The sequence below is a fragment of the Cricetulus griseus genome, chromosome 3 (assembly GCF_003668045.3).
Source record: "Cricetulus griseus strain 17A/GY chromosome 3, alternate assembly CriGri-PICRH-1.0, whole genome shotgun sequence".
Taxonomy (NCBI): Eukaryota; Metazoa; Chordata; class Mammalia; order Rodentia; family Cricetidae; genus Cricetulus; species Cricetulus griseus.
Window position 1 is genome coordinate 70,308,061 of NC_048596.1, and position 17,790 is coordinate 70,325,850.

General features: G+C 40.9%; 1 protein-coding gene and 1 pseudogene across 9 annotated transcripts in view; one reads left to right on the plus strand and one right to left on the minus strand.

Annotated features, from left to right (window-relative positions):
• The first annotated feature begins 7,931 nt into the window (after positions 1–7,931).
• Ate1 (arginyltransferase 1) overlaps positions 7,932–17,790 on the plus strand; it is a 117,433-nt gene continuing 107,574 nt past the window's right edge. For 4 of the 9 annotated variants that reach the window (XM_027404417.2, XM_027404419.2, XM_027404421.2 and 1 more), the window contains exons 1-3: positions 8,414–8,594; positions 11,961–12,024; positions 14,564–14,626. In XM_027404417.2, coding sequence (XP_027260218.1) covers positions 8,489–8,594; positions 11,961–12,024; positions 14,564–14,626 — 233 coding nt within the window. In that variant the 5' untranslated portion in view covers positions 8,414–8,488. Of the gene's footprint in view, positions 8,086–8,412; positions 8,595–11,960; positions 12,025–14,563; positions 14,627–17,790 lie in introns of those variants that run through there. The other 5 variants (XM_027404418.2, XM_027404423.2, XM_027404422.2 and 2 more) reach the window with 3 other exon arrangements.
• LOC100774631 lies at positions 16,806–17,160 on the minus strand (annotated as a pseudogene).

The following is a 17,790-nucleotide window of genomic DNA, read 5'->3' on the forward strand; positions in this document are numbered from 1 at the left end:
TTAAGAAAATACACTACAGACTTGCCTACAGGCAAATGTTATGGAGGCATTTCCTCAATTGGGAGTCCCTCTTCCCAGATGATTCTAGCATGTGTCAAGTTGACATAAACCTAGCTAGGGCAGTATTTTTTTTTTAATTAATCTGTTTCCTCTAAACTGTCATATTTAGGCACAAAGGTATTAGTAATCTTTTATTACCCCACTAATGTCCATGGGATCAGTAGGAATTTTTTATTTTCCTATTCTGGGGATCAACCCTGAGTTCTTGCATTCCTTGTCCTTCCTTACCTATGATACTGCTATTTTGTCTTTTTAACTTACTGACCTTTATTCACTTTTTGGTTTCACTGACTTTTCTCTTTTGATTTCCTTAATTTTACTGATATGGTGTAATTTTTAATCTGTCCCAGATTTGATTTAATTTTCTCTTTAATTTCCTAAGGAAGAAATGTAAATTATTGATTTAAAATTTTCTTTTGTATTTGTTTAATGCTTTAAATTTCTAAATATGGCTTTGATTTCATCTCACAAATTCTAAGTTGTAGTTTAATATTTTAAAATTTTACTCAAGCTTACTAGCTTGCTTTCTTTGAGACAAGGTAGCCTTAACTCACTTGGAACTTGCTGTTTGACATAACAGCCTAGGGTCAAATGCAGACATCTTCCTGCTTCAGTCTCCTGAGTTCTGGGACTGCAGGTGTGCACTATCACACTTTTTTTTTTTTTTTTTTTTTTTTGGTTTTTCTCGACAGGGTGTCTCTGTGTAGCTTTGGAGCCTATCCTGGCACTCACTCTGGAGACCAGGCTGGCCTTGAACTCACAGAGATCCGCCTGCCTCTGCCTCCAGAGTGCTGGAATTAAAGGCATGAGCTACCAACGCCCGGCTACCACACTCCTTTTTAAGTGTTATTTAGAAGTATTAATTAGTTTGGCATTTTCTAGAGATCTGTTATTGATGTCCTAGTTTAATTTCACTGCACATATTGTATGTAATTTTTGCTCTTTCAAATGTATTTTTTCCATAACCCAGAATGTGCTGTGTGACCTTGAGAAGAATGTATTCATTCTAGTCATTGGATGAGTAACTTGCAGGTGTCAATTAAATCCAGTTGATAGATTATACTGCTCAATCCAACTACATCTTACTTATCTTCTTCCTATTCTATTCTGGATCTGTCAGGAACCGAGAGGGAAATACTCATGTCTTCAACAATAAAAGTGGATTCACATATTTCTCCTTGCAGTTCTCTCAGTGTATACTTCATATACATTGCCATTCTGTTATGTGCACACACATTTAAGATTGTTTTACCTTCCCGAAGAACTGGTTATTTTATCATTTTGTAATATTCCTCTTTATCCCTAATTTGTATAGCTATTGAGCCTTGTCTATGAAACTGATTGAGTGGTTTAAAGTTTCTCAAGGCATGATGTTTTTACTCATCATTTTCATCCATCTATTTTTGTTTAAAGTGAGTTTCTAGTGGATAACATTTATCATTATTATTTTGACAAGGTCTCACTATGTAGATGAGACAGGCCTCTCAACTTGTTTTCCTCCTGTTTCTACTTTTGGGATTCCTTGTATGACCACACACAGTTCTGGGTTCATTTTTGGCGGAGGTGGATACTATTTCCAGGATTGAATTTAGAGCCTCTTGTATCCTAGGTAAGGGAGCTCTGCCTGCCCAGGGACAGTTTGCTTTTTCAATTGGTGTACTGAAGTCATTGACATCTAAAGTAATTATTGATTGGGTTGTTATCATATTTATTAGTTTCTATAAGCTTGTTTTTTTTTGTTTTTGTTTTGTTTTTTTTTGAGACAGGGTTTCTCTGTGTAGCTTTGGAGCCTATCCTGGCACTTGCTCTGTAGACCAGGCTGGCCTCGAACTCACAGAGATCTGCCTGCCTCTGCCTCCCAAGTGCTGAGATTAAAGGCATGTGCCACCAACGCCTGGCCTCTATAAGCTTTTTCATTTTATTGTTTTAAAGCTAGTCTTTCCCTATGTAGCACTGACTGGCTTTGAATTCTCAATATAGGTCATGAAGGCCTTGAACTCACAAAGAATTATCTGCGTTGGCCTCCTGAGTAGTGGGATTAAAGGCACAAACCACCATTCGAATATATAAATTTATCTTATCATCTTTCTTTTCCAGCATTTTTAAGTTTTAGTTAATTAATGATTCTATAAACTACACTTTTTAAAAATGGTTGCCCCTGAGTTACTAGTCTATGTTTACAATTAATACAAGTTCTCTTTCAAATACAATATACTACTTTATGGGTTATACAGTACCTTGTGATAGAGCATCTACAGTTCCTGTCATCCTTATAACCCTACTGCCATTTATTTCCAAAGCTGTAATTATCACATTACTTATCCATAAACTATAATTACTGAATACAAGTTGCTATTATTTTAAACCAATCACTGTGTTTGAGCAATTAAGATTTAAAAACAAATTACATCCATTTTCTTTGTCTAAGGCTCTTCCTTTCTTTACTGAATTACCAGACTTGCATTGTTTTCCTTTTCCTGAAGAATTTACATTTTGTACAAACAGGCAGACTAGAAACAGATTTCATGGGAAAGTCTGGATTTTTCTTTTAGTTTTGAAGGGTATGTTCTCTGGATACAGAATTCTAGGTTTTGTTTTTCTTAGAATGCTTAGAATATTTCATTCTTGTTTCCATGGCTTCTCAAGAGATTTTAGATATATAGAATATAGGTTTTTTTCCCACTTCTTTCTGTATTATTTCATCATTTTCTCTGATTTTCTGCAGTTTGAGTATGATAAACCTCTGGGTTGCTTTGAAATTATTTCATTTCATGTACTTGTGTATACATGGGGTATATTTTTTCCGCTGTGCAAGTGTGGAGATAAGGGAACAACTACTGGGAGTCAGTTCTCTCCTTCCACCATGTGGGCCCAGGGATGAAATCTGTGGAAGATCAGAACTGGCAGTATGCCCATACCTGTTGAGCCATCTCAGCAACCCATGTGTAGGTTTTTGGAGGCATTTTCTTGCTTGGTATTTGGTAACTCTGTTTGGAAAACTCAGATTTAAATAAAATTAAAATTTTGTTCTCCAGTACTATAAGCTATATTTTAGTTGCTCAGTAGCCACATGTAGCTTGAATGTATCAGATTGAAGAGCCTTTGACAAGATGGGAGTCCAGTCTAGGTCTCCTGTAGGTGAGTGGTCCACAGAGGAAAGCATCTTCCAGGAGTCTCCTGCTCCTAGCCCTCTTCTCTACTTTCCCACTTTTGTTCTTACCACCCCTGCCTTGGAGAATGCTCCCCTTCTCTGCCCCTCAAGTTATCTGTCTCTCTGTCTCTACCTCCTTTTTCTCTGGCTTAATTTAGGTTGCATCTAATCACAGAATTCTTTGGAGGGAAGGGAGAATGTTTCACTTACTTCCCTTTAATTGCACTGTGGGCCTGATATTACCACACAAAAATCCTTCACAGTATCAGTGCTTAGTGCTTCATAGACCAGATGCCACAGCTGTGTACTGGAGCTACAGCAACTGAGCAGTGCTATTGATCTGCTTCATTCTGTCAAGAAAGAAAGTTAAAAGCAAAGACAACTCTGCACTGCTCCTTTAATAGAGGGGAACACACAAATTGAAGCTTTGCTTTTCCCTCCCCTCATTTGGGCCTAGAATAGAAAAAAACTGTCTGACTTTTAGCAAAATATACTCATCTAGAAACTACTGCTTCACATAGGTCTACACCTATTGCTTCTTCCTCCCTCCCTCCCCCCCTCCCTCCCTCTCCCTCCCTCTCTCCCTCTTTTTAACAGGTTCTCATTGTGTAACCCTGGCTGGCTGGAACTCAGTATGTAGACCAGGCCTCAAATTCAGAGCCATCCAACCTGCCTCTGCCTCCTCACTGCTAAGATTAAAGGCATTCACTACACATGGGCCATGCTGGTTTCTTTTTAATTCCTGTTTATCCCTCCTGTATGTCGTTTACTAGATGTATACATTCAGCAAGTTTTTCAACCTCTCTGGCTATGTCTTCCATCTGGTGATGTTACTGTAATGCAAGGTGAATTAACATACATGCCCAGGATTTTGTACATTCTCATTATTTGTTTAAGATTGAATATTCTAGAGCACACTGGCTAAGGATGAGGCAGAGTGAGAGAAGAGTATAGTAGTTTCCTCTTATCTGCTTTTATTTTATTTTATTTATTATGCATACAGTCTTCTGCCTGCATGTATGCTGCATGCCAGCACAGGGCACCAGATCTCATTCAAGATGGTTGTGAGCCACCATGTGGTTGCCGGGGATTGAACTCAGGACCTCTGGAAGAGCAGTCAGTGATCTTAACTGCTGAGCCATCTCTCCAGCCCTCTTATCTGTTTTTACATATTATATTTTAATTATTTCAAGACCCCCAGTAGATATTTGGAGCTGTATTTGGATAGTATTTGAAGGGACTCTAGCTAGTTTGAGCTTAGCAAACATGGCTCTGGCAGGCCTTGCCCTTCTCCCTGATTCCCTCTGCCTGCTAAAAACCATTAGATTATGTTCCCTAAAGCTAGTCCCCAAGGTCTATCCCCTTATTTGGTTGCTCCCTCCTCCTGAGGCTGACTGCTAAGGTTCAGCTATCAAAATATTGAAGTCCATCAATCAAAAGCCCCCCTTGGCTCACCTAATTAACATGCCCAATTAAAATTAAACACCTCATTCTAACATGGGGTTTCCCCTTTTACCATTATAAATTGCCATTTTCCTATAGGTCATGTCTGTCTCCTCTCTCGCTAGAGGCAGTCCTTTGTCCCCCTATTCTGGCACAAATACCTGTCTCTTGTCTTTGTCTCTTATTCCCTGCCTTCCATCCCTCTGGGGCAAATAAATTACCTCTGTGCTGAGAACTTGTTGTTCTTGGGGATCCAGAGCTGAAGCTATTCCTTTCAGTACTAAAGCCTATACATACTGTTTTTCTCCCATACTTATGTATCTATGACCAAGTTTAATTTGTAAATTAGGCACAGTAAAAGATTAAAAATAGTAGTACCATTATGACAGTGTACAATAATAACAAAAGTATGTGAATCCAGCTTTGAAAAACTAAATTTGTTTTGAGTCAAGGTCTTGCTCTGTAGCCCAGGCTGGATCCCACTTTGTGATTCCCCTGCTTCAGTTCTTCGAAAATATCTTATTGCACTGTATATTGGCAACCTCAGCAAAGATTTTTTTCTTATTAAGTGAAGAATTTTCACCTTTTCACTTAAGAGAAACAACTTATGGCTTATCTTTGGCATGCCCCAATGCCAGCAAGTATTCTTATGCTTTGATGTCTCTAGGTAAATAAGGGCTGCTTGAACATAGGGATTGCAATACATTGACAGTCAATGCAATAATGGAGACAGCTACTAAAGTGATGGTAGGTGACATATACAGCATGGAATCTGGACAGATAATTCATATGCCAGGCAGGGCAGGCTGGGACAAGAAGTGACTTCATCACCTGACTCAGAATGACACCCATCTTAAAACTTCTGAGTTGTTTATTTTAGAATATTATACATTTTTAGACATACTGGACTATTATGTAATTTTGGACAGTGCTTGAGTGGATAATTGAAATAAAAAAAAGCGCACGCCTTTAATCCCAGCACTCGGGAGGCAGAGGCAGGCGGATCTCTGTGAGTTCAAGGCCAGCCTGGTCTCCAGAGCGAGTGCCAGGATAGGCTCCAAAGCTACACAGAGAAACCCTGTCTCGCAAAACAAAAACAAACAAAAAAACAAAACAAAACAAACAAAAAAACGTGAAGCCAGTACTGGGCATGGTGGTGTGTGCACACCTTTGATTGTAGCACTTTAGAAGTAGAGGTGGGCAGAGTTCTCTGAGTTTGAGGCTAGTCTGGTCTACACAGTGAGTTCCAGGAGAGCCTGGACTACATAGTAAGACCCCATCTCAAAAGGAAAAAAAAAAAAAGTGAAACCAAGGTCTGGAGAGATGGCTCTGCAGTTAAGAACACTTGGATGAATTTACAGCATCTATAAGGTGGAGCACAATGCTCTGTAAGTTCAGTTCCAGGGTGTCTGATGCCCTTTTGTGGATTCTTTTGGAAACAGACATGAACTAGTGTGTGTGTGTGTGTGTGAGCGCGCGCACACACACACACACACACACACACACACACACACACACACATGCAAGCAAAGCACTCATCCACATAAATAAAATCTTTTTTTTTTTTTTTAAGTGAAATCATTTCTGGGGTGTGGGATGGAGGTGTTACTGTTCATGAAAAGATCAAAAAGCCTTTCTTCCTACCTTCTGTGCAGAACACGGCATTCTGCCCTTTTAGAGTCAATCCACACATCCTTGCTTATATTCAAATCAGAGGTTCTCTGGGAACAGCCTGGCAAGAGTCAGGCCTGCCATCAAAAACAAAACAGATGAAGCTTTTCATAAAAACATGAGCACTGAGCTGCAACAAGGTATCTCTAATTTCATCCTTATATACTGCAAGGTCACCTCTTAGATTCTTAACTGTATGAGAAACAAATGATGCTCAGCCATGTTAAGTCACCAGGCCATGAACTATCAAACTTAACTAGACACATCTCCAGCACAGACAACCTTAGACCCTAAGGCTTAGGTAAAAACACTGAAATTTACTTAAGTTTATATATTTAATATTAATATACATTTAATATATATTTAACTGCAGGGTGCAGTTGATCCTAGGGCAGTGGTGTTCAGAGATCGAGGCTATCCTGAGCTCCATTAACAGTCGAAAAATAGTTTATTCAGACAGGAGAGATGGCTCAGTGGCAGAATACAAAGGGTTTGGTTGCCAGCACCACATGTGGTAGCTCACAACTGTCTGCAGGTCGGGTTTCAGAGGGTACAATGCCTTCTGGCCTCCTCTGGCATTGGATGAAGTGGTACCCGTATCTGACACTTGCAGGCAAGACAGGTGCAAACATAATTTTTAAAAGTTTTTTTTTTTTTTTTTATGCTGGGCAGTGGTGGCATATGCTTTTAATCCCAGGATTTGAGAGGCAAAGGCAGGCGGATTTCCGTGAGTTCGAGGCCAGCCTGGTCTATAGATCGAGGAGGGCCAGGAGAGGCTCTAAAGCTACTCAAAGAAACCAGATCTCAAAACCATGTCCCCCCCCCACCCCCCCCCCGCCCGCCCAAAAAAAGTTTCATCATTTTACTTTCTCAACACTGCAAAAAGGAGTTAATATTATTGTCAACTATGGAAATTATGATGCCAGACTTAAACTGTTGTATCTAGAAGAGAAGGCGAAGGACCATTACCTTGGCAGAAGAATGAATTCATTTTTATACTTTGCTCACACCCTTATTCCCTAAAACATGCCCTTTAAAACTGGTTGCAAATTGGATCCCATGGGATGAATTCAGCCTATATGTTTGGCCTATAGAGCTAGAAATTCTCTTTCAGTGATATTTAAAATGTTTGTGCATAAACCGCTGCATAAACCTTAGAAACCTCAGCACTTCATCATTAGCCAATTAGTTCCTGCTAAGAGTTATTTCAATTCTAGTACCCTCGCTGTCATGGAGTGTTTATGCTCTTATACCTGCAGCATTTAAGCCAGCTGGGTTGGAAAAAAATTCCAGCTTTATACCTTACAGGTGGTCAGGCGCAGTCGTTGTTAAGGAGCGTAATTTTCAGCCAGAGACATGTGGAAAGCGGCTGGGTGAATCAAAACCTGGAGCCTCAGTTTCCCTATCTGTAAAACCGGCTGATAACTCCCTTGTAAGTGATAAGGCTTGCGGATTGAGCAAGTAAACGGCTAGTCACAAACACCGGTCTCAGAGGTGCAGCCCTGCAACCTAGGCAGGCGTCCAGAGGCCCGCCCTAGGATCCGGCGGAGAGGCGCGAACCCTGTACCTGCCGCGCTCTCGGCCCTCCCGCCTCCGGGGGCCCCGCGCCCAACCGAGGTCGGTCCCTGCCTGGCGCTAAGAGGCGTGGCCGGCTCTCAAGCCTACAGCGGCGGCCATGGCCTCGGTGGTGGAATACAAGGGCCTGAAGGCCGGCTACTACTGTGGCTACTGCGAGTCAAGGGAGGGCAAGGCGTCCTGTGGTGAGTGTCCCGCCGTCCGGGTGATCGTAACCGCCTCCCGCCTGGCTCTTGCTGCGTCCCGACAGGTCCCTGGCGCGGGGTTAAGGCCGTTGGTCACCCGACTCCAGCTTTCCGGTCCCATTCGTCTCTCCGCAGCCTGCCTCCTTCCCCTCTCGGTCGTCCCACCTCACCCTCACAGATAGCCGCCCCTCACAGAGGACGAACGGAAATAGCGGAAGGCTGCCCTCAGTCAATATGGCGCGGGCGGCGTCAGCCAAGCAGGTTGCCAGGTCTTTCCGGCCCGCAAGCGCCCGAGTGGCTTCGCGCGATCTTCGGAGGCGCGCGCACTGCATTGTGGGGTGGTGGAGGCGACGGCGGCTGCTGCGTCGGACTGGGTGGCGCTGCGCCGGCGGGGCCCGAGGCGATGGCTTCCTGGAGCGCGCCTTCTCCCAGCCTCGTGGAGTATTTTGAGGGCCAGTCCCTGTTCCAGTGTGGCTATTGCAAGAATGAGTCGTGCAGCCTCTCGAACGGTGAGCGAGCCTGGCTGGCGGGCGTGGGAAACCGGCAGCCGCGGCTTGAGGGACTTGGGCGGCCACAGACTGTGGAGCATCGGGAAGAACCCCGGGAATGCTCCGCCCTCATTCCTGTCCGCGCACAGCGGCTGGTCGGTGCGAGACGGAAAGGGAGGAAAGGAGATTGGGAGGCTCCTTAGAGTTGACGGATGCCCTGCATCCCCGCGCTCGCCTTGGGTGCGGGACAGCCAGGGGCCTCCTGCTGCCTATGTGGAGGGGCGTGTGCGTGTGCACCTGCGCACTGTCATCTTTGGATAAGTGTCTGGGAGAACATACTAGAAAACAGGGTCTCTAGACTGATGGTTCCAATCTGCTTTATGGATTTTTAAATCAGGATTCATATCATGCTATTCTGTCAACCCACCTCGAAGACCACAACACAATCAACACATGGTGTTCTGCCAGGATTCAGCTTTCTTTTCTTTCTCTTTCTCTCTCTCTCTCTCTCTCTCTCTTTTTTTTTTTTTTTTTTTTTTTTTTTTTTTTTTTTTTGAGACAGGTTTTCTCTGTGTAGCCCTGGCTGGTCTGGAACTCTGTAGACCAGGCTGGCCTCGAACTCACTGCCTGCCACTGCCTCCCAAGTGCTGGCATCAAAGGCATGGACCACCATGGCCTGGCTAGGATTTAGGTTCCTTAAAGATTTGTTTGTAAATCGAACATCGTACTTATTGTCTGATGTGTCATGATTGGCAAATATGGAATGTGGGATGGACGATTGAGATAATCCAACAGGTGGAAAATGAGATAACTGTGAAAATATAAATTTAGCTTAGACGTTTATGCATTTTGAAAGACTGTTAGTGATTTGGTCGAGTATTGTGGGCAGAAGCAGGCGTATCTATGTAAGTTTGAGGCCAGCCTGATCTACAAAGCAAGTTCCAGGATAGCCAGAGCTACACAGAGAAACACTTTTTGGAAAACAAACAAAAAAAGTGTTTATTAGGAACAATGGATTATTAGTGGAGCTGTGGTTTTGGGTAGACAGCTACACCTTCATTAAAAGTACCATTATGGGCCGGGGGTTGGTGGCGCACGCCTTTAATCCCAGTACTTGGGTGGCAGAGGCATGTGGATCTCTGTGAGTTTGGGGCCAGCCTGGTCTCCAGAGCCAGTGCCAGGATAGGCTCCAAAGCCACACAGAGAAACCCTATCTCAAAAAAAACAAAAAAAAAAAAAAAAAAAAAAAGTACGGTTATGAAGACCAGTTAAGTGGAAACATACTTACAGCCTAGGGTTAAATAAAATAAACAGGATGCAGATGGTTTACGTGACAGCTGAGAGGAATAAGGCCAAAGGGAAACATAGTGGCTGTCATTGAGTGATAGAGAGTTGTATAACAGAAAATTAGCCAATAGAAATGGTTTGTTTTTCAACATTTGTGGAAGAAAAGTCTTTTTCATCTAGAGAAATAGCTATAAATTTCTAACATTTCAGTTTTAATACTGTAGGTCACCCTTCTGTTGGGTGACTGGTATTCCTGTTATAGGTCAGACTGGCCTCAAACTACAGAGGAGTAATTTGAGGTTCAGATGAGTAACTTGTTGGCGTTAGCGAGTGACTAACATGTGAAAGTTGCTATTAGTTTGTTTTCTGTTGTGATAAACACCATGGCCAAATGCATTTTGTTGAGGAAAGGGTTTATTTCATCTTACAGTTTACAATCCATCGTGAAGGGATGGCCAGGCAGGAAGTGGAGGCAGGTACCCTGATGCAGGAACTAAAGCGTAGAATTGACTCACTGACATTTCTCTTGAACTCTAACACCATTTTCTCCCCTTCTGCATGCCATTCTATAAAGTGTGTTCCTATACTTATCTCTGATATAATTTCCTTAATTTACAAAAGGAAGAAAAAAATCCTTTTTAAACTTTAGGGGTGCCCTTTACATGTTAATCCTCCTCATCTTTGTTTTCTGCCCCATAGTTTCGTAGTTATTCCACTGTATTGCTAATGACAGATTCCCTATCATCATCTTTCTGTACCTTTGGGATTTGAGTTACTGTCACTTTACTTACTTAGAATGAGTATTCTATGTATATTTTTCCTATTTTTATTCATCAAGCCTGTGCTGTATATATTATGCATATCAGTTATTAGAACTAACATACCTTTGTTCTGGTTAGGTGGTTTTTTTTTTTTTTTTTTGTCATCTTGACATAAGCTAGAGTTATCTGGGAAGAAACGCCAACTGAGAAAAATGCCTCGGTCAGATTGACCTGTAGGCAAGTCTGATGTGTGGCATTTTCTTGATTAGTGATTGATGTAGGAGGACCAAACTCACTGTGGCTGATGCCACCTCTGGGCACATGGTACTGGGTACATGGTACACAAAAGCAGTCTAAGCGAACCATGGAGAACAAGCCAGTAAGCAGACAGAGTTCTTCTGTGACCTCTGCTTCAGTTCCTGCCTCCAGATTCCTCCCTCCACTTCCTGCCCTGCCTTCCCTTCATGATGGATTGTAAATTGTGAGACGAAATAAACCCTTTCCACCCCAGACTACATTTGGTCATGGTATTTATCTCAGTAATAGAAAGCAAACAAATGACAACTTTCAAATAGGTGAGACCAGTGCGTTAACTCATTGGAAATATTAATGAAAGTTTGTGTGATGAAGTCCAGTTCCAGTGAGAATCTAGATTTATGTCATAGACTTTTTATTGATCTTCAATTAAATTAAATTTGAATCACTTTTGATGTATTTGATTCTTTAGTTAGAATAGATTTTTTTGTTTGTTTTGAGATAGGGTCTCTCTTATGTATCCCTGTCTAGCTTGAGTTTATCACTATGTAAGCAAAGTCTGGCCTTGAACTCATAGAGATCTAATTGCCTCTGCTGGGATCAAAGGCATGTTCCACTACAACCTGACTAGGTTTTTTTTTTTTTTTTTTTTTTGACACATAGTTGAGGCTGGTCTTAAACTCTCTCTTGGTCCATCTGCCTCCAACTGCCTTTACTTCCTAAGTTCTGGGATTACAGGTTTTTATCACCACTCTTATTTTAGAATAATGTATCTTATTTTCACTTGTGTTGTATTCATTATGTTCAGTGTGAAGTATATATAAACTTTTTATTACTCCAATTTGAATGTTCTAGAATTTTAGTCTAAATTTGCCATTTTTATTAACTTTTTTTTTTACTAGGTAGCTCTGGTAGGCCTGAGATCCACAGAGATGTGCCTGTCCCTGCCTTTGGAGTACTGGAATTAAACGTTTGCATAAGCACACCTGGCCTAATTTATCTTTTTTTTTTTTGAGAGCACTTAGAATTTTTAAAAGAAGACAATTCAGTGTTCTGGAATTAACATGGTACTTAACTTTTTCAGGCATGTGGGCACATTCTTTGACAGTGCAGGATTATCAGGATCTTATAGACCGAGGATGGAGAAGGTAAAGCTCTTTAACAGATCCTTTCTGCTATTGCTCTGTTGCATCTTATAACTGCACAGTGAGAGTTGCCTTCAGAATACCTTAAGTTGTAAGGAAGTTTAAGAAAATGTTTATTCTTTTGTATAGTTGATTTGTCCTTAGAAATTTATTTTTTGAAGATTTATTTATTATTTATGTATAGTGTTCTGAATGTGTATATGCCTGCAGGCCAAACGAGGGCACCAGATCTCATTACAGATGGTTGTGAGCCACCATGTGGTTGCTGGGAATTAAACTCAGAACCTCTGGAAGAGTAGCCAGTGCTCTTACCCACTGAGCCAGCTCTTCAGCCCTGTTCTCAGAAATTTATTTGCAAAATTAAAAAATTACACATAAACCAAAATACATCATAATGAGCTTTGCATGTTTATTACTAATGTTTGGCAGTTACTGGACTTATTTTAGTCTTTCACTAATTCTCTATGCTGTTTCTCCTCTGTAAAACATTTGCCAGCAGGTTATATATCAATTATTATTATAGAAAGCATATTGGTACAGATATATGTAAGAAATAATGGTTTTCCTTTTAACCTATCTACTGTAACTTTATCATCTTATACAATTAATACTAATTTTTGTGCTGAGTGTGGTGTCTCATGCCTGTAATTCCAGCACTGGGAAGCAGAGGTAGGTGGATATCTGTGAGTTTGAAACTAGCCTGGTCTACATAGTGAGCTCCAGGCCAGCCAGGGCTACATGCCCTGTTTAAAAAAAAAAAAAGAAAATATACTTTTTTGATGGTACTTGGCACTCATTGAATGCATGCTTGGCAGCAAGTGCCTTTCCCTGATGACCTGTTTTGCTGGCTTCTGAGTTTTGTTTTCTAGATTCACTTCTTTCTGTTTTTGTATGTTGTTTGGGTGTACACGTATGTATAGGCTGAATGATATTGCTTATCACCTTATATATTGTATCAGGGTCTCTCATTATATCTAGAGTTAGTGCCATTTTGGCTAGTTGGACTAGCCAGCCTTGTTCCAGGGAGTCCCTATCTGTGCCTCCTGCAAGCCAACATTACAAATGGCTGCCAGGCTTTTGGGGATCTGAACTCCAACCTTGTGCTTACACAGCAAAGGCTTTTATTACTGAGACATCTTCCCAGTTCCTAGATTGTCTTTAAAAAAATTCATTTTTTTTGATGTTTGCTTATTTGTGTTTGGATATTGGCTTCTGTGTGCTACAATGTATAGGAGATCAGAGGACAACCTATGGGAGCTTGTTCTTTCCTTTTACCATGTAGATTCTGGGGATGATATCAGGTCATTAGTACAGGCAGCAAATGCCTTCATCCACTGAGCTAACCCACTGACCCAAGATTGTCTTAAACACACACATGCACGTGCACACAGACACATAGACTCACATATACATATACCCAGTTGATTAATTGATTCTGTAATTGTTCAATTGTTCATATTGTGTTTTCTTGGTAGTTGGGTTTTCTTTTTTTTTTTGAGACAATGTTTACTAAGTACCCCTGACTGGTCTAGAACTCTTTATGTAGACCTGGGTCTGCTTCCTGAGTACTGGGATTAAAGTTGTACACCACTAAGCCTGGCTGGTTAGTTATTTTTAAGTAACTTTTAGGAAAGTTTCTTATATAAATATAAACAATATGAAGCATTAAGTACTGAATGCCAGTATTCTCTAAAACTGAGCTTGAGCATGCCAAAGAAAATGTTAACATCCATTAAATTTAATGTGAGTCTAAAAATGTTTATGGAGGTCAGATGTTGTAGGATTTTGGGTGATACAATAAGCATTCTTGTTAAGATAAGAAGGAGCCATCCAGGGATTTTATATGAGAGCAATATGAGGAAATTTGTTTTAGAAAGATTCATTTATAAGTCAGAGAGGTATTTGAGAGGAAGCAGGACAAGAGTTCCAGAGAAGAAACAAGGGTTTCTATGTTACCTTAGTGGCAATGAGAAGAGGACAAATTTAGGATATGTTTTGCAAGTAGAAATCTTTCTGATAGGATATGGAGGTGAGTTAGAGATAAGCTGTCCTTAATATATAATAAGGTAACAATAGTCTAAAACGACTCTCAGGTTCCTGACTTGAGAAGTGATTTGTGTGTGGTATGTGTCTGTATGGTGCCATGTACGTGTGAATGAGGGTACCTGCAGAGGCCAGTGGTGTTGGAGCCTCTGGAGCTGAAGTAATGGGGTTTTGAGTTCTGGGAACTGAACTCTGGTCCCCTGGATGCTCATAGCCACTGAGCCAATGCTTCAGCCTCATCTATCACACACAGATTTATTACTGCCTCTGTGGTACTGATACAGTACAGATGAAGGCACTGAATCAGTTGCAGGTGCTGGTGAGAATATAATGGAAATGGTTGACCTTGTAGTGCTTTTGTTGACGTTTAGGAAAGAAAAAGGTGGTTTTTTTAATGCTATTGATTAGATTTTTTTACCCTTATCTTGAGTTTTTCTAATCTGTTTTGGTACATGTGAAGCATATATAAGAAATTAACAAGTTATTTTTATGATTTTAGAAGTGGGAAATATGTGTACAAGCCTGTCATGAATCGAACATGCTGTCCTCAGTATACTATAAGGTAAGGATCTACAATACAAAGATTGTGTATGTTTAAAGTGAAATCTTAGACTTTTAAAATACTGTTTCTACTTTAGTAAGACAGTATAAGGAAAAAGAAAGTATATGAATTATCTTTTCTACATACTGATTTGAAATCCACATATTGAAAAGTAGATTCCAATATTGTTGAGTTAGTCCTGCTATGAAGATGATATGAATAAAATACTTTCCTTGTTAGCTAGTGGATACTATGAAATATTGGTAAATATTCAAATTACTTTTTTTTTTTTTCCCTCAAGACAGGGTTTTTCTGTGTAGCCTACCTGTCCTGGAATTAGCTCTGTAGACTAGGAATGCCTCAGAATTTGTCTGCCTCTGCTTCCTGAGTATTGGAATTAAAGATATGGGCTACCACTGGCTGGCAGAGTCTAGGTTGTTTTATTTATTTACTTATTTTTTGTTTTTCGAGACAGGGTTTCTCCCTGTAGCTTTGGAGCCTATCCTGTCACTCGCTCTGTAGACCAGGTTGGCCTCGAACTCAGAGATCCACCTTCCTCTGCCTCCTGAGTGCTTCGGTTAAAGGGGTGCACCACCAAAATGCTCGGCTTTTTTTTTTTTTTTTTTTTTAAATGGAAGAAGTAAACTGATTTTTGCTTTGAAAATTGCAGATAGCTTCTTGATTAAGGGTGGGAGCTCATGTCCACTTTTCCTTCTCAGTGCTGGGACCCTGTTTTAGTCAGGGTTTTTGTTGCTGCAATGAAACACAGGGTTTATTTGGTTTATACTTCCAGATTATAGTCTATCATTGGAGGAAGTCAATGAAGGAAATGAAGCAGTGCTGGAACCTGGAGGCAGGAGCTGATGCAGAGGCCATGGAGGGGCGCTGCTCACTGGCTTGCTCCTTGTGGCTTGCTCGCTTATAGAAACCAGGACCACCAGCCCAGGGATGGCACCACCTACAATAGGTTGGGCCCTTCCCCATCAATCACTAATTAAGAAGATGCCCTACGGCTGGATCTTATGGAAGCATTTTCTCACTTGAGGTTTCCTCATTTCAGATAACTCTAATTTGTGTCAAGTTGACATAAAACTATCCAGCACAATTGACCTCTTGTCAGCTTGACACATAAACATTACTGTTGAGCCACAACCTTTCCTTTCTTACTCATCCCCAAGATCACACATTAATAAAGACATCACAATATAAAATACTTGAGTAACTTATACCCCATAGCATTCCAAGTTTAAGCAGTTTAAAAGTTGTGTCTTTAAAACTATCCAGTTTCTTTTAAAATCCAAATTCTCTGTAAAAACCCAAAATCTCGATTTTTTTTTCTTTTTTTAACAAAAAGTTTAGTCTCTCAACTGTGGGGTCTTGTAAAATAAAAAAATAATAAGTCCATTCTTAAAAAGAGAAGAACCAGGGCACAGTCACAATCTGAACAAAGCATAACCAAACTCCAAAAGTGTAAATGACTCAAGTGTTCAATGTCTGTAATTCACTCATGGTCCTCTAGACTCTTCTAAAGTACTTGGATCACTTCTCCATCTCTGTCTACTACAGTGTACACAGTTTGTCTCCTAGGATCTGGCAGGCTCCACTCCACCACTGTTGCTGCTCTTGGTGGTCATCCCATAGAACTGGCATCTCCGAAGTGCTGGGGTCTTCTGTTGCAGCTAGTCTTTACTTTCTTTAATATCTTCTGGGCTGTCTTCATGATGCCAAGGCTCAACATCTTTGCATGACCCTTCAGTCCTGGGTTCTACTGCAACTGAGGCTGCACCTTCACCCTTCCTGGCCTTTCACAGTGCCAAGCCTCAGTTGTTTTCCATGACCCCTTTGTGCCTTCAAAACCAGTACTACCTGGATGACTCTTAACACTACCAAGTTTGACTGCCAGTGTAAGGTACAACCTTTGCTGCCTCTGGAACACAGCTTTATTTTTCAGACACCACATACATACATAATCATAATCATAAAAACATATATTTTCTGGATAAGTCAACTCCAATACTTTTTTTTTTTTTTTTTTTTTTTGGTTTTTGCAAGACAGGGTTTCTCTGTGTAGCTTTGGAGCCTATCCTGGCACTCGCTCTGGAGACCAGGCTGGCCTCGAACTCAGAGATCCGCCTGCCTCTGCCTCCCGAGTGCTGGGATTAAAGGGGTGAGCTACCAACGCCTGGCCCAAATACATTTCTTTTTTTTATGTAAATTAATCCATTTATTTCTAGCGGCTAGGCAGGTCTCAGGCAGTCACACTTCTACTGGTCTTTCAGTTCCTTCAGTCTGCTGATGGCAGACTTCACTGTGACAGCAGATGTAGTGTTGTAGGTCCAGGCCCCACCAGCCACTGTTTTCATGCAGGAACCACAGTGCCAGTTGCCAACAGCTCATCTCTTCATCTTGGTCTTGCCACAGAAGGAGCAGGTATACTTGGCGTGCTGGCTGATTTCAATTTTCTTCACCATTTTCTGGAGGGAGGCACCATAGTGAGTCCCGTATTTCCCTACTATCCCAACCTTCTTGGTGCGTTTAGCCATGTTGCCGGAACCTAAGCCCAAGCCTGGAGAGCCAAATACATTTCTTAACCACATCTTTATGCATTTTCTGAGAAACTCACACTCGGTTAAACATTCTTCTATTAGACTTCTCACAGATTGGGAGCCTTTCAGCCATAACCATTTACATGGGCAGTAGCTTTTATAATTGCCAGAAAATCAGGCTACTTGTTTCATTTTTTTATTTTAGAGTTCTGCCAATTATCTTAACTAATCATCTAATTCTTTGTTTTCTATACATGAAGTCAATTGTTTAGAGCTTTGTTTCAGCTATGATGTACCCTGAAACCCATGAACATATTTCCCAACATCGAAAAGAACTTGCGCTAGCTTAACTTTTGGCACTCAGTTGTTTTCCTTAATCATTAACCTAAATCGCAGTCTATACAACTCAAGTGAAATTCATAAGTTGTCGCTGTGTGACACTTCCTTGTTCTTATTTCTGTCCTTTGCAGCCCCTGCTTTATCAGGGATGGGGGGAACACTGTATCCTACCTTTACTTATATTAATTTTCCCACTAAACTAATCTCTATCATAATCTCTTGCTGTATTTGTTAGAAATCCTTAATCATCAAAATTCTATTTAAACTAACACTATTATGTAAAATCATTTATTCAGTTAA